General features: G+C 35.9%; 1 protein-coding gene across 3 annotated transcripts in view; it reads right to left on the bottom strand.

The window, feature by feature from the left end:
- Positions 1-22,101, bottom strand: part of LOC145266301 (uncharacterized) — a 49,209-nt gene that overhangs the window by 4,405 nt on the left and 22,703 nt on the right. For 2 of the 3 annotated variants that reach the window (XM_080121850.1, XM_080121852.1), the window contains 3 exons: positions 20,014-20,102; positions 14,712-14,769; positions 10,157-10,284 (listed from right to left, as the gene is read on the bottom strand). In XM_080121850.1, the coding sequence (XP_079977976.1) occupies positions 10,157-10,284; positions 14,712-14,769; positions 20,014-20,102 (275 nt within the window). The remainder of the gene's footprint in view (positions 1-10,156; positions 10,285-14,711; positions 14,770-20,013; positions 20,103-22,101) is intronic. The other variant, XM_080121851.1, reaches the window with a different exon arrangement.

Below are 22,101 nucleotides of genomic sequence, written 5' to 3'. Positions count from 1 at the left end.
CTTGATCACATCCCCACATCTATATATGTATGTGTGTGTAAGTGTATATATGTGTATATAATTATAAAAAAAAAAAGAAACAAAAAAGAAGATATTTCAAAAATACATGAAAATGAATGAGTAATCAACAATAAATCAAGGGAAAGATGGTCTTCTTCTGTCAAGAAGTGACAATCACCATATATATATATATATATATATATATATATATATATATATATATATATATATATATATATGTATGTATGTATGTATGTATGTATGTATGTATATATATATATATATATATATATATATGTACTAACAAAAGTACCCCTCGTTGTTTGCATTCAAAAACAGCCTACAGAAAATGGACTCTGCTTTATGAAACTACTAGCAGGGCTACCCGGCGTTGCTCGGGACCGTATAAACAATGAAAAAACAAAAGCAGATATTGAACATATGTTTTATTCTTAGGGGAGAGGAATCTTTCATCTCAAGTTTTAGCGTTACAAACAAACATTTGTCTTTTATATATATAGATAATGACAGGTTTTTTTGGGGCCCCCCCTCGAAGATAACTGATCAGTTGACCAACTTCTAGTGGTCCGTTTGACGTGAAATTTCGATATTTGTCATCCGGGTGATGGGGCTTCGATATGATACCAAATTTGTCAAGTTTGGTTCCGTCTTTTAAAAGTTTTAGCGTTACAAACAAACATACATACACACAGACGTTTGGCTTTTATATATATAGACTAGCAGGGCTACCCGGCGTTGCTCGGGACCGTATAAACAATGAAAAAACAAAAGCAGATATTGAACATATGTTTTATTCTTAGGGGAGACGAATCTTTCATCTCTATGTATTATTTGTTTTATCTACCCCCGGACTGGTATTGTTCATGTTTTATCCCTAGCATAGGTAATTTACAGCATGTATATGAAATTGTTTTACCTTAGGGAGAAGAGAACAGGTAATATACAACATAATGTGTCTATATTACATCCCTGGCAACGCCTAGAAACCAGCTAGAACATGTATTTCAGTCAATCTTTATTACATCCTGGGCTATGCCGGGAAACCAGCTAATCTCTATTTAGTGACTTGACCACCAAAATACCTCCCTAAGTGTGTCCTTTCTTTTGAACTTATTAGATATAGGTATCTAGAAATGTGTGTGAAATTTTGTTGAATGCATTGTTCACTATGATTTTCTTATTGTTCTACACAATATCAACTGTAGCGAAATAAAACAGTAAACTTAGTGTAGTGTTAGAATAAAGAGCAAAGGAAAAAATTAGAATCATATTCTGTAATTGCAAATCTAAATTTGCTAGCGTGTACCAGTATTTGCCAGGTTGTGGAAATTTGGAATTTATAACGTATGTAGTGGCCTTTTCCTAGATACCTATTGCTAAAAATTATACTTTCATTTTGTTAGAAAAATCTCTCTTCGGATGCCCTGCATCATCCAAAATAAAAACAAATATTTTTATAATTGTTTCAGTACATTGCTACACATTGTGAAATTTGTTGACGTTTGTAAAAAAAAATCATGAATGTGCTTATATTCCAAAAAAGAAAATATCAGTGCACAGTATTGAAAGTGTTTGAGATTCAAAAGTCTGTAACATTTCTACTAACTTCATAAGATGTCATGTGAGAAACTTAATTGAATATCAAGACATTATCTGAAGCGTTTTTATTTTGGTGTAACGTATGTGTTTACAGTGAACCGTAACTTTTAATAAACAGCTTGGTATGCAATGACATAGGCTAAGAATCTTAGACAAAATATATATAAATTGGAAAAATGTGTGAACAAATGAAAAAAAAATGATCCGCTCCACTTGATGACATCAAGCACAGTAATATTTTAGTGAAGAAAATATGAAATTGATGTTCAGTGATTAGTTTGGATGAATGAGAAAATGTAATTGTTTGATGCATAAAAAATAACTCATTTGCTGTATTTGATATTAAGCAGCAAAATATAGTGATTTGAATATTAAGGAAAACATCAAATCAGATTATATAAAAAAAAAGATGAAATTAGAAAATATATATTTTCTGTTTATGAGTTTTGCCAATCAAAATTTTGTGGCAGAAATTGGGTGATTACCATGCAATTTTATTTTGATAAAATTCTTAAATTATTTCAATGTTTATTATAATTTCTTATTAGTGACTTGTTATCATCAAAATCCGCCCCAAAGAGTGTCCTTTCTTTTATTAGGTATCAGAATAGGTATCCAGATTTCTACTTCTATACAAATGTGATATTTCGGATCTGTAGATAAACAATTTGTTGCATATATAAGCTGAGAATTGTTCTCTCTCATTCTCTCTCTCACACACCCACACATTCTCACTTTTATAGATATAATAGATAAATTATGCTAGATATATTTCCATGTGTCTGAATAATCTATATACAAATTTTCAAATCTGTAGATAAAAAATTTGTTGAGTATATAGGTTGAGAATTGTTCTCTCTCTCTCTCTCTCCTCTCACGCATGCTCACTTTTATAGATATAATAGATAGATTATGCTAGATATATTTCCATATGTCTGAATACACTATATAAAAATTTTCTAATCTGTAGATAAAAATTTGTTGAATATAAAGGGTGAGAATTGTTCTTACTCTCTCTCTCTCACACACAGACATATTCTCACTTTTATAGACATAATAGATAGATTATGCTAGATATATTTCCATATGTCTGAATACCCTATATACAAATTATCTAATCTGTAGATAAAAAATTTGTTGATTATATAGGTTGAGAATTGCTCTCTCTCTCACAGACACACACATTTTCACTTTTGTAGATATAATAGATAGATTATGCTAGATATATTTCCATATGTATGAATACCCTTTATAACAAATTTAAAATCTGTAGATAAAAAATTTGTTGAATATATAGGTTAAGAATTGTTCTCTCTCTCTCTCTCTACCTCACACACACCCACACACACAAACATTCTGACTTTTATAGATATAATAGATAGATTATGCTAGATATATTCCATATGTCTGAATACCCTATATACAAATTTTCTAATCTGTAGATAAAAAATTTGTTGAATATTTTCAACCCTTATCCTCGAGTGGCGTCTGGGCCTTGATAAGTAGTAATGCGTATTTAGCAAAATATAAATATATATATATATAACAAATTTACTGAATTTCCATTACTAACGATTACTGTATTGTCCAATTGACTACTGCGCTTTTCAACCCTTATCCTCGAGTGGCCTCTGGGCCTTGAGAAGTAGTAATTACTAACGATTACTATATTGACCAATGGACTACTGCACTTTTTAACCCTTATCCTCGGGTGGCCTCTGGGCCTTATTGTCCAATTGACTACTGTGGACTTTTTAACTCTTATGCTCGAGTGGCCTCTGGGCCTTGATAAGTGGAAATGACCAAGTAACAAAAAATAGGTATATAACAAATTTACTGAATTTCCATTACTAACGATTACTATATTGTCCAATTGACTACTGTGCACTTTTCAATCCTTATCCTCGAGTGGCCTCTGGGCCTTGATAAATGGTAATGCGTATGTAACAAAATATACATATATATAACAAATTTACTGAATTTCCATTACTAACGATTACTATATTGTCCAATTGACTACTGCACTTTTAAACGCTTATCCTCGAGTGGCCTCTGGGCCTTGATAAGTGGTAATACCATCGAGTGGCCTCTGGGCCTTAATAAGTGGTTGTGCCTAAGTAACAAAAAATAGGTATATTACAAATATCCCGCATTTCCATTACAACCGACTACTACGGTGCACTTTTCAATCCTTATCCTCGAGTGGCCTGTGGGCTTTGATAAGTGGTAATGCGTATTTAACAAAATATTAATATATATATAACAAATTTACTGAATTTCCATTACTAACAATTACTATATTTTGTCCAATTGACTACTGCACTTTTCAACACTTATCCTCTAGTGGCCTCTGGGCCTTGATAAGTGGTAATGCCTATCTAAACAAAATATAAATATATATATAACAAATTTCCCGACTTTCCATTACTAACGATTACTATGTTGTCCAATTAACTACTGCCATTTTCAACCCTTATCCTCGGGTGGCCTCTGGGCCTTATTGTCCAATTGACTACTGTGCACATTTAACTCTTATCCTCGAGATGTATCTGGGCCTTGATAAGTGGAAATGCCTAAGTAACAAAAACATAGATATATAACAAATTTCCCAAATTTGACTACTGTGCACTTTTCAACTCTTATCCTCGAGTGGCCTCTGGGCCTTGATAAGTGGTCATATATATTTTTTACAAAATAAAAAAAAAGGTTGGAGTCGCTGAATAACTCATCCTCCCGTTAAAGCGGTTCCATCCTCTTTCCCCAATTTGACTACTGTGCACTTTTCAACTCTCGTCCTCGAGTGGACTATGGGCCTTGATAAGTGGTAATACATATTTTATGAAAAATATATATATATATATATATATATATATATATAACAAAATAGGTTGGAGTTGCTGAATAACTCATCCTCCTGTTAAAGCGGTTCCATCCTCTTTCCCAAATTTGACTACTGTGGACTTTTTAACTCTCATCCTCGAGTGGCCTATGGGCCTTGATAAGTGGTAATACATATTTTTTTATAAATATATATATATATATACCAAAACAGGTGTGAGTCGCTGAATAATTCATCCTTCTATTAAAGCGATTAAATCCTCTTTCCCAAATTTGACTACTGTGCACTTTTAAACTCTCATCCTCGTGTGGCCTATGGGCCTTGATAAGTGGTAATATATAGTTTGTACAAAATATATATATATATATATATATATATATATATATATAACAAAATAGGTTGGAGTCGCTGAATCACTCATCCTCCCGTTAAAGCGGTTCCATCCTCTTTCCCGAATTTGACTAATGTGCACTTTTCAACTCTTATCCTCGAGTAGCCTATGGGCCTTGATAAGTGGTAATATATTTTTGTTATAAATATATATATATATATATATATATATATATATATATATAAAAAATAGGTTGGAGTCGCTGAATAACTCATCCTCCCGTTAAAGCGGTTCCATCCTCTTTCCCGAATTTTACTACTATGCACTTTTCCACTCTCATCCTCGAGTGGCCTATTGTCCTTGATAAGTGGTAATATATATTTTTTAATAAAAGTATATATATATATATATATATAAAAATAGGTTGGAGTTGCTGAATAACTCATCCTTCCGTTAAAGCGGTTCCATCCTCTTTACCGTATTTTTTATACAGTGCACTATTCAACTCTCATCCTCGAGTGGCCTATCATCCTTCTATTAAAGCGATTAAATCCTCTTTCCCAAATTTGACTACTGTGCACTTTTAAACTCTCATCCTCGTGTGGCCTATGGGCCTTGATAAGTGGTAATATATAGTTTGTACAAAATATATATATATATATATATATATATATATATATATAACAAAATAGGTTGGAGTCGCTGAATCACTCATCCTCCCGTTAAAGCGGTTCCATCCTCTTTCCCGAATTTGACTACTGTGCACTTTTCAACTCTAATCCTCGAGTGTCCTATGGGCCTTGATAAGTAGTAATATATATTTTTTACAAAAATATATACATACATATATATAACAAAATAGGTTGGAGTCACTGAATAATTCATCCTCCTCTTAAAGCGGTTCCATCATCTTTGCCGAATTTGACTACTGTGCACTTTTAAACTCTCATCCTCGTGTGGCCTATGGGCCTTGATAAGTGGTAATATATATTTAAAAATAAATATAGATATAAATATATATATACCAAAATAGGTTGGAGTCGCTGAATAACTCATCCTCCCGTTAAAGCGGTTCCATCCTCTTTCCCAGATTTGACTGCTGTGCACTTTTCAACTCTAATCCTCGAGTGTCCTATGGGCCTTGATAAGTAGTAATATATATTTTTTACAAAAATATATACATACATATATGTAACAAAATAGGTTGGAGTCACTGAATAATTCATCCTCCTCTTAAAGCGGTTCCGTCATCTTTGCCGAATTTGACTACTGTGCACTTTTAAACTTTCATCCTCGAGTGGCCTATAGGCCTTGATAAGTGGTAATAGTTTGTACAATAGTTTGTACAATATATATATCTATATATATATATTACAAAATAGGTAAGAGAGAGAGAAGAGGGTGAGAGAGAGAGAAGAGAAAGAGGTAGAGAGAGAAGAGGGTGAGAGAGAGCAGAGAAGAGGGTGAGAGAGAGCAGAGAAAGAGGGTGAGAGAGAAAGAGGGTGAGAGAAGTGAAAGAGGTAGAGAGAGAAGAGGGTAAGAGAGAAAGAGGGTGAGAGAGAGAAGAGGGTGAGAGAGAGAGAGGTAGTGAGAGAGAGAGATAAGAGAAAGAGGTAGAGAGAGAGAGAAGAGGGTAAGACAGAGAGAGAGAGCGGTAGTGAGAGAGAGAGATAAGAGAAAGAGGTAGAGAGAGAGAGAGAAGAGGGTGAGGGAGAAAGAAGAGGGTGAGAGAGAGAGAGAAGAGGGTGAGGGAGAAAGAAGAGGGTGAGAGAGAGCAGAGGGAGAGAGAGAGAAGAGAAATAGGTAGAGAGAGAGAGATGAAGGTGAGAGAGAGCAGGGAAAGAGGGTGATAGAGAAGAGAAAGAGGTAGAGAGAGAGAGAGAGAAGGGTGAGAGAGAGCAGAAAAAGAGGGTGAGAGAGAGAGAAAGAGGGTCAGAGAGAGAGAGAAGAGAAGAGAAAAAGGTGTACACAGAGAGTGAGAGAGAGAAGAGGGTAAGAGAGAGAGAGAGAAGAGGTTGAGAGAGAGAGAGATAAGAGAAAGAGGTAGAGAGAGAGAAGCGGGTGAGAGAGAGAAGAGGGTGCGAGAGAGAAGAGAAAGAGGTAGAGAGAGAGAAGCGGGTGAGAGAGAGAGAAGAGGGTGCGAGAGAGAAGAGAAAAAGGTAGAGAGAGAGAAGAGGGTGAGAGAGAGAGAAAGAGGATGAGAGAGAGAAGAGAAAGAGAGAGAGAGAAGAGGGTGATAGAGAAAGAGAGTGAGAGAGAGAAGAGAAAGAGAGAGAGAGAGAGAGAAAGAGGGTGAGAGAAGAGGGTAAATGTGCATCTTTTTTTATAGTAGGTAATGCTTGGGAGACTGTGCACATTGCCTCCTCCCCCCTCCCCCCTATAAACGCGGTTCCATTCATAAGAAAACAAACTCGTATAAAAGTAATTTTCGTGTATTTAAGCGGCCTTATACTGATAGCCACCCCTCCCCCTTCCAGTTTAACAGAGTTAGGAGGTAAAAACAAAATGGCTAAAGCCTTGTTTACATGGTAAACTATAGCAAAGAGCATAGTCATCTTTCTTCGCCGGTAAAAAACTTCAAGCAAAAATAAAAACATTTTCCCTACGTCAATTTTTATGTAATTTTGGGATTCTTCTTTTTGAAGTGCGATAAATCCGTTGGTAATAACGGTTCGACTCTTAAACTAATATTTAACTGTGTTATAGTATCAATGATACTCCTCGCAGGCAGCTTTAATGTACGTCAGAGGCTCAGCGTAGCCGACATTTTACTGAGCTGACGTCACGTCACGTGACAGCTAATGAATAATGTTAAAATGACAGGTTTTTTGGGGGGCCCCCCTGGGAGAAAAATGATCAGTTAACCCCCTTCTAGTTGTCCGTTTGACGTGAAATTTCGATATTTGTCATCCGGGTGATCAAGGTGCAATATGCTACCTAATTTGTCAACTTTGGTTGTGTCTGTCAAAAGTTTTAGCGTTACAAACAAACATACATACATACATACATACACACCGATTTTTGCCTTTTATATATATAGAAGAAGAAGATGATAGATTATGAAAAGGAAGCGATAGCTTCGAATTTAGGAGTATCAAAACCAAAGCAAAATATGATGAAAGTAAAAATAAAATAGATAAACCCCATAATTTATTATACCATACCTGTTCACACTGAAACACTTATATTAAAAAGCCTTGTTAAACTTTGTGACATATTTCCATTCTATGGCGGTCAGGCGCGAACGAATAATTATCAAAGTATACTTACGCAGATAGATATGAAAAGTCTTTATTAAAGTTTGTGCCTATTTCCATGCTGTGGAGGCCAGGCGCGAACGCAGACCCCCCCAATTTTATTATACCATCCCTATTTAAGTTAAAACATACTTATCAAAGTATTCTTATGTACATCTATATCAAAAACCCTTGTAAACGTTTTTTTTTTTATTTTTAAATTTTTTATTTCCATACTTTGTGGACCATCATTATGCCAGATCAAACATACCCATTCCTGTGTCTCGATACATCTTCTATCATTATATGTGATCAGTTTTCTATAATAGTCAACCATATAGGAGCCTATTTCGTGACCAGACACACACTCAGACGTTTAGCATTATATATATATATATATATATATATATATATATATAAAACCACTAAATCCTTTTTCCAATTATTTTTTTACAGTTAAAAGAAAATGAAATGAGTGTCATCAAACGATTTCAAATATACTATTGAAAACTACGAAAAATACAATTTTCAATAAATATCGGCAAAAACTAATTTTAGAAAAATGCAAAATATTTTAGAAAAGATTAATTACTTTACATAAATCCTATTTTCGCACCTTAGCCTGGCTGAAAAATTTTGTTGGACTGCAACCCCCCCCCTTTTAGCTATGCCACTGTACGTACCCATGACGAAACGAAAATGTCATATTCCAAAAATCACGTAAATATATCAAGTGCTTTTTTTATGTGTAGAAAATAATTTTTTTACGATTTTAAGTGATTAATGGTAAATCGTAATCATTACAAAGCTGAAAAACAAATCTCGGAAGTTCGAATTGAGTTATCTTTCTTTTTTATTCAAAATGGCTAAGTGAGATACTCCATCCTCGCTTATAAATAAAATTTGATTTTTTTATTAAAAAAGAACTACTTGATCAATTTACGTGATTTTTGGAATATTGGAGTATTGTTTTTTTTTTTCTAAACAGTTTACTTCTTGTAAGTAAAAAAAAGTACTCAAGTTGAGATCGAAAGCAAAACTAGAGACAATAAGTCAAGTACGATAACCATTAGGCCAGCTTTACACGATTTAAAAAGTGTTTCCAAACCTACTTATTCTTAACATAAGGAATCTGTCATGTGAACTAATCATGCATGCACATTCGTGAAACAGTTGACAAACAGATAAAAATCCAATGACTCCCACATACCAATTTTTAAATTTTGACCATTTGGCAGCCTTTTTTTCTGAATGAAAACCGATCAAAAAGTTTTCCACATGTCTGAATACTCTATATACTAAATTTCAAGTCTTTAGATAAAAAATTTGTTGAGTATATAGGTTGAGAAGTGTCCTCACACACACATTTTCACTTTTATGATATATAGATTTCAATAATATTGCAATAAATTTTTATGATATTTTGCGCTGCCCAGATTGCCTGAAAGTAGTTTGCTCGAACGTTGAGTCAAAGTTGCTTGAATATTGAATCATTACCAGAAGCAGGGTGGCTCATTAGTTAACGATGCAAACTGACAACCATGGGTGTGCCAAGTTCGAAACCAGTTTGTTCCACAAAAACACTTTCACTTAGGGGCGTTTGCAATAGTTACGTGGTCCCTCTCGTAAGTATCCAATATCCCTTTAGAACGAATTCTTAATAGAAAGATATTGGAGAAACGAATGCCAATAAAAAAACATCATCATCATCATCATCATCATCATGAATGATGCTCAGCAAATAAACCGCAGCAGGAATTAGTCGTACATTTGTCGTGCCTAATTTAGTCATACATAAATTTGAGCCTAGTTTGTTCTCCAGAAACAATTTGACTTGGGGGTGTTTTCAATAGTCACGTGGTCCCTCTCGTAAGTATCCAATATCCCTTTAGAAAGAATTCTTAACAAACTGCAGCAGGAGTTAGTTGTATATTTGTCGTGCCTAATTTAGTCATACATAAATAGTAAAGTTGGGATGTATGCTATTTGACCTTTATACGTGACAAATTGATGAAAACATTGTTTCATACTTAAGACAAACGTTCTTGCAGCGTTGCATTGAGAAATCTGAAAGAAACAAAAATAAATAAAAATTAAAATCAGACGTGATCGTTTTCACAAATTTCTTACTTCCGGCAAATTGTTATCCAGATTTTCCTGCAAGTCTTTGGGCAGAATTGTCAACTCACAGATTTCCTTCAGTTCTTCTGGCAAAAATTCATTTTGGGCAGCCAAAAATTTCTCTTCTGTTATAAAACCTGGAATCAAAAGTTTGGAAAAATTCTTCAATTTTTAGTAAACCTTTCAGAGAGAGAGAGGGGAGGGGGGGGAGAAAAAAGAGAGAAAATGAAAAATACACAGGGTGAAACGATAAATTTGTCGATCTAAAGAAAACAACACTACAGCTTCATTTTAAAACTTTTATTGAAAAAAAATCAATTTAGGTAACTTGATTATGTAGTAGATCTAATATCTATTGAATGTAGCCGTCTTCAGCCTCAATCACTGCCTCAATATGGGTCTGGAACAGGAAGCATGCCTTTTCCACACGTGCCGACAGGAGCTCAGTGAACCGGCTGGCTTTGGTTGTGGGAGGTCATGTTGGTGATGTTCTCGATGTATGACCAAACAAAGTAGTCCAACAGGTTCAGTCATGATAGAAGGGTACAAAGTTGTAGCACTCCTTCTGAAGCCAAGGTTGGGTCTCTTTGGACTTGTGGGTCAGCACCGAGTTCTGTTGCTACACCCAGCGGCCACCTAACCGCACCATGGGAATCACCACACTCTTCAGCACATCCAAGTGCCAACGTATCCTGCCTTGACAGAGTTCAAAATAGACTTTGTAGCCTAGTAGGGTGTGCCCTTTTCCCTTCCCTGTAACATCTTTCCCACAGAAGAGACGTTGCAAGCCTGTTTCTGCTTTATCGTTATTTTCGTGGCAAGTGCTTGTCTGAGCTCTAATCTATGGTAACCCCCTTCTGGCCTGACTTTCATGAAAGACACTAAAACCACTATCAATAATTTCCCCCACTCTTTATCTGTGCCTAAACCTAAACGTAGATTCCATGAACAAAGTTTCTTTCTAAAAACTGTACACCTGTGGAACTCTGTTCCATTTTCCTGTTACAAGGAAAGGCTGTCTCCTTTCCATGTAAATAAGAAAGAGTATTAGATAGGTGGAAATGAGATTAGGATAAGCCGAGACTCGAACCTTGTAAGCAAAGAATTTGGAATGTTAGAATTTAGTCTATTGATAAATTCTATTAGAAATATTTAGATATTGTTTATATCATAAAAAGAATTGATTGTTCATTCTGTTTGGAATCGGAATGTTAAAAAGGTCAGCCAAAAAGAATGAACAATACAAATTAAAAATATATTGTTAAAAAATAGGTTAGAATCATATGTTGAGAGTTTTTTATTTTGTTGTCAAAAGCGTGTGCATGGCCACGTGAATTGGTCACGTTTGGAAAACACACTTCTGACGTCATAGCGAAGGGGGATTCTCAGTATAGGAGCTAGATTTAGTCAGTCAGAGAAGAGTCGGGAGTCAGTCAGAGAGAGTTGAGAGTCAGTCAGTTGGCAGTCAGTGGTCAGCTTCCCCTTTGGAAGCGAAGATTAACCATGTAGATCCAAATTTGAATTCCTGACGTCATCATCATTCGACTGGTCCAATGAATAAAGAATCATCATTGTGATTTTGTAACTGTTGTCATGTGTCATCTTTCAACACTCAAAAGGTACTGTGTTAATCATCTTGTAATGAACATTGTGTTACCCTTACAATATTATGTATCTCCCCCTCCTCCTCTGTGTTAAGAACTTGTATACATCTCCAGTCAGTATACATATGAAGTGCCAAGCATCCCAGAACTGTAATATGTATAAATGTCTGTCTCCCTCTCTCCTTCATTATTATATATATTGTCCCAATATGAACTCCTGCATCATCTTAAATATGAGTGCCCTACTATTCAACACTTTCCAACTGACTACAATATTTTGATAAGTCATCCTCTTAAGTAATCCAATATTTATTATAAATTTTCCTACTGTCTGTGTGTGTTGTGTGTGACGAGGTTTATCTCAGCCTACAGGCAACCCACCCAGGCAAGTTAGGTACCAAAATGAAGCTTATGACCTAGCGGATGTTTTAGTGATATTTATATCCATGTTTGATGTATGGAAATGCAAATAAAATGCAAAAAATGCAAAAAAAATAATGATGTTTTATTTACTGGATATTTTTCCGGTATTCACCGGAAGTTATTATCCCCCTGAGTAAGTTCTATTTACTGTGTGTGTGTGTGTGTGTGTGTGTGTGTGTGACGTGGTTTATCTCAGCCTACAGGCAACCCACCCAGGTAAGTTAGGTACCAAAATGAAGCTTATGACCCAGCGGGTGTTTTAGTGATATTTATATCCATGTTTGGTGTATGGAAATGCAAAAAAATAACGATTTACTAAACAACGTTTTATTTATTGGATATTTTTCCGGTACAAGAACCCAAGTTTACCCAGCTGGGCAAACTTGGGTTCTTGATTACCAAATTCCTGCTATTAACAATTACTACAACCTTTCCCATTGACTACTGTATACTCATTAACCCTTATCTTCGAGTGGCCTCTGGGCTTTGATAAGTGGTCATTCCTTTGTAAAAAAAAACAAAAAAAATCTATTCCTCTGGCTTTCTCCAGTTGCTAATCGCGACGGGATAGAAATGCTGGGTCTCTTAACTATCCTCAGTAATTACTGCCTTCCATAGTTGTTGTTCTCGTCTAACCACATTTGAAATATTTTTTTGTATTATGTTTATTTACTTCTGTTATGTCTGTACATATGGTTACCGGTGAGAGAGAGGGGGGGGGCTGTAGAATAGGACGAAAAAGTCTCATTCTAAAATTTAAAACCAACTTTATTGAATTGTTTTCATAAGATGTTAAGAGGAATGGAAAAGAAAAGAGTGTTATTATCCAACAGAGTTCGGATGCGCTTATGGCAGCAGCAGCAGCAGCAGCAGCATCATTAGCAACAACAGCCAATATATGCAAATGACCGAGCCGTGTGTGAGGTGATGTCACAGCAAGGAAGATCACCATCATATCAGGCAAGTTGCTCGGACCAAATTGACTCTTTCCCCACCACAGGTCTCTATCTTCCATGGCTTTAGGAAGATCTTCGAGTTGTAAACCAGTGTCTTTTGTCAATAATTTTGTGTATGTCTTGACAGGATCCCACAGTACCACATCACAGTGATGTGATTTTGTTTTAGTGAGCAAAATCCGTTTCAAATATCCTCAAAAAAAAAATGGAACAAAACAAAAGAACAAATAAAAAAAAATAAGGTCTTCCTACTTTGGCAGTTCCATGTGGAGGATTCCACAGTACCGCATCACTGACGACTTCATTTTTTCCTTCTGTAACAATGTCCGGCATATCATGTTTTTCTTTCTCTTATCAATAAAGAGATCCGAGGCAGCCAACCATACTGACAGCTAATGGTTGTGTGCATCTTCCATTAAATGAATGTGCTGTCAGTTGGGAAGAGAAAAGTGTTTTTTTCTGAAGAATGGGTACCATACACCGGTGTTGAAGTCAGGGCCATGTAGATGCGTGTGTGTGTGTGTGTGTGTGTGTGTGTGTGTGTACGTGTGTGTGTACGTGTGTGTGTACGTGTGTGTGTACGTGTGTGTGTGTACGTGTTATAGTAAGTCCACATGTGTGCGGTCCTGGATATGACCTAAAACTATATCCTATGGTGAGGTCCCACCTTGCGGGCCTTGGGGAGTGTGGAGCCACTTTTTAATTGCCATTACTGCCAGGTCCACTCTGACCCAGAGTGGTAGTACCTGTTAGGGTCCCAACTATGGGTTAAATAGAATCTCACTTAAAAAAAAATATATACTCCATTAAAAATCGTTCCTCCAAATAACTAGATTCGGCATTAAATAACCTGAAAAAGGTTGATATGCCATAAAACAAAAACCACCAACCAACCAACCAACCAACCACATGTGTGCGGCTATAATAACTATGTTGAGTCTAGGATGCTTCTCATCAAACCCCAGGTCTGGACAGCCTGGAGTGGGGGAGAGCCCAAAAGAGAAAAGATTGAGATTGAACGAAGTGCAACAAAAGAGGCCAACTTGATTTCATCCTCTGAGTAGACTGTGTGTTACAAATAATGGAATAAGTCTATGAGTATGGATGAAAAAATAAAAGGTTAGGAATTCCATGGTGTTAAATGAAAGTTCTGTGAGTAGGGAAGATAAAAATGTTGAATTCGTGTGTGTGTGTGTGTGTGTGTGTGTGTGTGTGTGTGTGTTAGTTAATTAGTTAGTTAGTTAGTTAGTGTTATAGTAAGTCCATGTTGTGTTTATGGTGCTTCTTGTTGAACCCCAAGGCCGGACGGCTTGTGCAGGTTAGGGTTGCACCACAAAAGAGAAGATTGAGGTTAGAAGAAATGCTGTGAAAGGGCTCATGCTCCTGTCTGAAAAAAAAAGAGAGTAGGCTGTATGTTAACCTTGTTTATCAACTTCAGCTCGCCTAAGAGATAGCCTCTAATTGGGCAAGCTAGAAAAGAAGTTGAATCCTTGCACGAATTTTGTGAACAAACAGACTGAAAGTAAATTGTCAGGAAAATGTTTTAACATATTAATTCGAAGTAAAAAAATGTTTTCCTACCAGTTTTGTTTTTATCAAGTTCTCCAAACAACATTTCAGTGATTTCTTTCAGTTCATCCTTTAAAAATAAAGAAATAACATATCTAATATATAACATTTTATATATATATATATATATATATATATATATATATATATATATATATATATATTTATCTTGTCATATTTTCGAAATAATTTCTAAATGGCAATGCATTTAACAAATTGATATTTGATTCGGGCTGGCCTTTTTTCCTTCTATTATGTTATAATTTAATTTGTTAAAGTTTCTTTATGATATTATGAATTTAAATTTTTGAGATGAGGATTGGTTATACATATTATTTAGATTCTTTATAATATTGTTTAAAATATAATTATCCATTGACACGTGTTTCGTCGTCTATGACTCATTAGGTTGGCTGAATCCAGCGTAGATGATGAAACACGTGTCGGTGGATAATTATATTTTAAACAATATATATGCCACTCCCCATTATAATAATAAAAAAAAAGAAATATGTTAAGAGTGAAATGTAATAGCATGTTAAATTTAATGCAAATATTTTAGAATGGTGCAATAAATAAATAAATAAATAAACAAATAAATAAATAAATAGGTCATCAATTTAACTAATTATAACCTAAACTAATTATAAAGGATGGAGTATTGCTGCCACATCTGGGCAGGAGCTGCTAAAAACAGTCTATCCTGCCTTGACAGAGTACAAAATAAACTTCATAGCCTAGTGGGTGGTGCCCTTTTCTCTTCCCTGCAGCCTCTCTCCCACAGAAGGGACGTTGTGAGCCTGTCATTGTTTTATCGTTATTTCCATGGCAAATGCTCGTCTGAGTTCCAATCTCTGGTCCCCCTCTCACCAATCTTTCATGAAAAACACTTGTCTAGCTGAAACCACTGTCAGTAATTTTCCCCATTCTTTATCTGTGCCTAAATCAAGACATAGATTCCATGAACAAAGCTTCTTTTTTAGAAGTGCACGCCTGTGGAACTCTCTTCCGTTTGCCTGTTTCCCACCTGACTACAATTTGGATGTCTTCAAGTCCAACATAAACAAGTTCCTGATAAACCGCCCCCTTAAGTAAGACACTATCAGATCTCCATTACTAACGATTATTATGATATTGCCCCATTGATTACTGTACACGTAATAACCGTTATCCTCGAGTGGCCTCCGGGCCTTGATAAGTGGTGACTTGCATGTAAAAAAAAAAAATTATAATCTAAATAAGGGAAATAGAAATATATTTAAATTTGATAATGGTTAGTGGTAATAAACTAACACCTGTGTAATTTCAAATAAAAAATCGAACATTAAGTTACTGTGAGATATGGAGATGAACAGATTATGATGAAGTAAAATACTCTGTTCCGTCTGCCTGCTTCCCTCCGGACTACAACTTGGACGTCTTCAAGTCCAATGTTAACAAATTCCTAATGAACCGCCCCCTTAATTAAACACTTCACCAAATCTCCACACTAACGTAATGTACTTGCAATAACCCTTATCCCTGAGTGGCTTCCGGGCCTTGATAAGTGGTGATCACTGTGTAAAAAAAAAAAAAAAATAGCTTAAATCAAAATATAAGTGTTACATATAGGGTTTCATTGAGAGAGTCTTAGGAAGAGATGCTTAGAAGGAGTCTTACTACAGTGAGGGATGTTGTAAGACTCAGAGAAAGAGAGATGTTCTAAGAGACTTTGAGATTGTTCGTTTATAACGATTCTTATATATTAAATGTTCTTTCTTAGATCTTGCTGATGGAAGAAGGAGAAGAAAGCTCTTGAAGTGAAAGGATATAGTGTTCAGACAGTTCGGACATTTTGTAGACATGATGATGTTGAGACGTGTATGTAAAGACATATAACACAAATATATAATACAATTGGACTTTACCTTTTTTATAGAATCATAAGACACAAGACGAGCTTTACAAAAAACACTTGATGGTTTATTCTTCACACGGCCGTGATTCCATCATCAAGAATTCAAAGTTTCACATTTTTTTCTTGAAGTGACGTCTTGCTTCCAGACGTCTGACTGTCCCTGAGTTTTCTCACTGACTGTCTTCTAACTAAAGTTTTTCTCTATTCCTAGAACTTTCTATTTTCCGTGACGTCATACACATGTTAAAACATGTGCATTCTTTCACGTGTCCTGGACATACGTGTCCAAAACTTTTCCTATTTCTACAAAAGGAATTTTAACCTATATTCAATATGTTAAAAACATTATCTTATAAGCTGCATTCTTTCAATTTAAAATTTCATAACAAACTTGATAGTTAACATTCTTTCCTTAAAATATTTATCTATTTCTAAACAAATGTTTGTTTTACATTTTTAAATTCTCACACGTAATCTATTTCTAAACTAGATTACGAGGTTTGAATTCCGCCTATGCTTTTTCATTTTCATTTTAAACTAAATTCTCCATTTTTATACTTACATGAAAAGGGGACAGCCCTTATCATGTAACATAAGTTGAAGCAAACTAAAGGAGAAATTGAACTTAGACTGATACAAAGAGGATAAGCTTAGAACTATAAGTTTAAAATTAATCAAAGGCGATTAATAAATTAATAAATACTAAAGTCAAAATATTAGAGTAAAGGTTACATGTAATTCCAATAAATGATAAATAGATAAATATTGGGGAAAAAAGAGTTATCTCTCTTACAACGTAACAGTATTAGGAAGGACAATGGCCTTCGGGTCAAGATCAAAGTGTAGTATCTGTTCCGGCAGATACTGCACTTAAGATAATTTGTACCAGTCAATGGAGGGGAAACCCTCTATACTGGGACAATTATTATTTTTGGTAACCAGAGTGACCCCTTTTAGGGGAGCTGGTTTTTACCTCACATTAAAAACGGCCTTGTGCCTAATTTGCTCAGTGGGGGAGCAAATAAATACCATCTGTTCCGGCAGATACTGCAAGCAAAGACCATATGTGGGGGCGACCCCACATATAAGACCTTGGTCAATGTAGGGGCAACCCTTCATACCAATTGTCACTATCCAGCTCCCTTACTCCCCGGGGAGTTGGTCCCCATTTCCCCTTCACTCCTCACATTAAAAATCGGCCTTGTGCCTAATTTGCTTGGTGGGAGAGCAAATAAATACCATCTGTTCTTCAGATGCTGCAAGCTATGACTAGCTATGACTAGCAAAGACCAGATGTGGGGGCAACCCCACATGCCTGACCTTTAACCAGCTCCCATTTCCCACCTCTCGGGAGCTGGTCCCCTTTTTTCCCTTCCCCCTCCCTTCACTCCTCACATTAAAAATTGGCCTTGTGCCTAATTTGCTCGGTGGGGGAGCAAATAAATACCATCTGTTCTTCAGATGCTACACTTCAATTTCTTGTTCTCTGTCAGTGGAGGAGAAATTCTTCACGACTGAGACAATTTTTATTTTTGTTCCTTTTCTCCACGTTAAAAAAACGACCCTGGTGTCTAACTCTGTCCCGTGGGGAAGCATTGTAAATAGGGACAATGGCTAGTAAGGATTGAAAAATAAAAATAAAATACTTATATAATGATAAGACTTAATAAGTTAAATTTTAAACTTTATATAATTGACAAGGAAATAAATTTCAATCAATATTATTTAAAGAACCCTTTTAATAATAATTCCTTCTTAAGAAATAAGGTTTGAAGAAAGAATTAATTAGTATCAGCATGTAAAAAAGAATTTATTCAAAATTATGGCGTATTGAGAAAAGAATAGTTAAACATATAAATAGAAACTAGAATTTGAAGGTGAAGATTAGTATTTGGGAAATAAATCATTAAAATAAATAAATTGGAAAAAAAAATAATTATAAAATTTTTTTTAAATATTAAAAGATTAATTGAATATAAAAATAGAGTTGTTGAAGTTTCATATAAAAAATAGAAATATGAAAATTAATCAATTCGAAGGCAATCGAAAAATAAAAACGACAAAAATAAAATATAAAAATGGTATAGAGGTGAATCCAACTGCTTAATCCCTTAAAATAGGGATTATGAATGTATTCATATATGTATAACAGATGTATTTCGCTATCTGAAGATTAGCTATTGTGGAATATTTTTAAACGATATAATGTTTGAATTTGTCCAAATGGTTATGAAACAATTGTGACGCATAAAATAATATGTTCTCATTTTATATTTTGTTTCTTTTTTTGTTCCAGACTGTCTACTAGTTGGCCAGTTGTGTATAAATCCCAAAAGTGATAGGAGCCTTCCATCATGTCTGAAATTGACACAATGTTCAACGAGAGAGATCGGAGATGCGCCACTGTACAACTCATGCTCTCCACTGCTGGACTGCCACGAATAATAGGGATGTGTCCAGGGTGGAGAAAACAAAGTTTTTGTCCATGGTTATGGTCTTTGCTGTGGTTTCAAAGTTCATGCCACCTCACATCTTCGAAGTCGGCTTGAAAGTCAACACCAAAATGTATCTGGATGTGCTGAAGAGGGTGGCCGCAATCAGGTGGCCGCTAGCAGACCCTGGGTGTGGTAGCAGGACTTGGCACTGGCCCACATGTTCAAATTGACTCAGGCTTGGGTTCAAAAGAAGTGCTACGACTTTGTACCATTTTCACATTGCCCTCCTCTCCTCCCTCGACCTGAACCTACTGGACTAGATCACTTGGTCATACATTGAGAACATCACCAACATGACCTCCCACAATATCAAAGCCAGCCTGATCGTCGTCATCCGCCGAGTATTTGCTGATCTCCCACCAGCGTGTGTGAAAAAAGCTTGCTCCCAGTTCCGGATCTGCATCGAGGCAGTGATTGAGGCTGAAGGTGGCTACATTGAATAGATATTAGTTCTACTACATAAGCAAGTTACCGGAATTGATTTTTTTCAATAAAAGTTTTAAAATGAAGCTGTAGTGTTGCTTTCTTTAGGGCGAGAACTTTATCGTTTCACTCTTTAACAACGTTAACTTCCGTCAATTCTGAATTTTTGAGATGAGGATTGGTTATTTGCATTATTTTGGTTCGGGAATGTTTCTGTCGAATTCGGGAATCTGGTAGAGTTCCTAAGTAATAATGCAATTGTATTTTTTGGGTTCGACAAGATACACCTAAAGAAGCTTGGAGATTACATCGATTGAAACGTTGTGAAAATGACACTCAAGATGAGAACATTAGTCCGGTGAATCCAAACAATACGAACTCCCATAGAGTTTCAAAATTGGAAGTCATTTGAATTAGTAAATATACTAGATCGCCCCACCAATCTTTTAAATTTTACACGGAGTGGTGCTGGGGTACATATCTTGGGTGTTTTACTTACATCTGTTTTATGCGGGTAAATAAGCTGGACAATTTCCCAAATTTCACTCTTGTCCAAAGGTTGACCATTGTTGATTAAACGGAAAGAAACTTGAAAGAGAAAAAAAAAAATTGCTTTCATAAATTTTTAGACATTTGTGAAAGGCGTTATGGGTAGGCGTGAGGGCAAGACACTCTATTGATAAATGTGATATGAGAAAAACTGTGGGGATCTATGAATAAAATAATAAAACTCCCAACCGGATATTGACACATCGACTGTTACATACAAAATGTACAAAACGTCTTTGCGCATCGGTTCCATGCACCTTTCCGCTAAGAAAAAAAAAAAATAGTAGAAATTCACCCGACCATTGGGAAGAGTGCACACCTAAAATAAAATATGAACAGTTGGCATGTTTTTTTGTTTTTTATTTTTACATAGGCATAACCACTTATCAAGGCCCAGAGACCACTCGAGGATAAGGGTTAAGAGTGTACAGTAGTCAATTGGACAATATAGTAATGGAAATTCAGTAAATTTGTTAACTTATATAGAATAGGTCATCAAAAACTTGTTTACGTTAGACTTGATGATAACCATATTGTAGACAGTTGGAAAGCAGGAAAATGGAAGACAGTTCCACAGGCGTGCAGTTCTAAGAAAGGAGCTTTGTTCATGGAATCTATGTTTAGGTTTAGCCACAGATAAAGAGTGGGGGGAATTATTGATAGTGTTTTCAGCTAGACGAGTGTTTCTTGTGAAAGTTTGGCAAGGGAGGACCATAGATTGAAGCTCAGTCGAACACTTTCCATGAAAATAACGATACATCAGAGACAAACTCGCAACATCTCTTCTGTGAGATAGGTTGCAGGGAAGAGAAAAGGACATCTCCTACGACGCTACGAAGTCTATTTTGAACTCTATCAAGGCAGGACAAGTCCTTTCTAGCAGCTCCTGCCCAGATGTGGCAACAGTATTCCATCCTTGGACGTACCTGGCTCTTATATAGATAGAGAATTGCATCAGCAGTGAGATATCTACTGGATCGATAGAAGGATCCCACCATTTTTCCAGCAGCCTTGGCAACAGATTTGATGTACGTGTTCCATTTCAGATCAGGAGTAAAGGTCAAGCCCAGAAGCTTGTTAAAACATGAGGCCTCCCCAAGACGAGAGCCATTCATTTCAATTGCTGCCAGATGGGGATCAGAATGTGGGAGCCGGTTGGGATATATAAATAGCCAAGGTTTTGGGAAGCAAGAGGAAAGAAGAAAAAAAGCAAAAGGACCAAGCGAATAAGAGACAGATGCAGCATCAAACGAAAAAAGATTCGCTTTCGGAGTTAAAGCCGATAATACTTCTCTGCTTAGGATTACTACAAAACCACTAAAAATTGAAGAAAAGATACTTCCTCGGCAAAAAGCAGTATTTTTAAAAACATTCGTCTTTCAATTCCTTTGTAACGACTCGCTATAAATATTAAATGATTGTACAAGCAACATTTCGGTTCCGCGTACATCCGTTGTCTACACACACACACACACACACACACACACACACACACACACACACGCAATTTTCGCGATCGTAAAAACTAAAACTCTGCCTCTGTGCGCCGACGTAGTTGAAAGCACCTGACATCACAGGGGTGTTGCGTTTTCAGCCAATCGCATTGCAAGGAAAGAGAATTAAAAAATATTTACTCTAACTGTTCTCTGGGAGCCGGTCTGTCCACAATAAAACGGGGCAAACGCGCCAAAACCAGTCAGTGGAGCCCAGAGTTGAAGTCGAACCAGCATGCTGTAATCACCGTCTCCATCGGGTTTTTCTAACGTTAAACAACCAACATCATTTCGCGCGCGTCACACATCTCAATTCTCCACATGGAAGTATCAAATCAGCGAGAATTAACATTTATCTTTCTTATTTCATTTTGCCTCAATCAGAGCAAGATTTCTCTCTCTCTCTCTCTCTCTCTCTCTCTCTCTTCTTACTTTGCTTTACGCATTTAATTCAAAACCTATCAGACTAAATACACAAATATATAAAGAGTCCTAGCGACCATACAAGAAGTTACAAACATTAACTTTATTGTCAAAATATTCCT

The sequence above is a fragment of the Euprymna scolopes genome, chromosome 41 (genome assembly GCF_053919585.1).
Source record: "Euprymna scolopes isolate OS-2025 chromosome 41, ASM5391958v1, whole genome shotgun sequence".
Taxonomy (NCBI): Eukaryota; Metazoa; Mollusca; class Cephalopoda; order Sepiida; family Sepiolidae; genus Euprymna; species Euprymna scolopes.
This window is presented reverse-complemented; position numbering and strand designations above follow the sequence as displayed.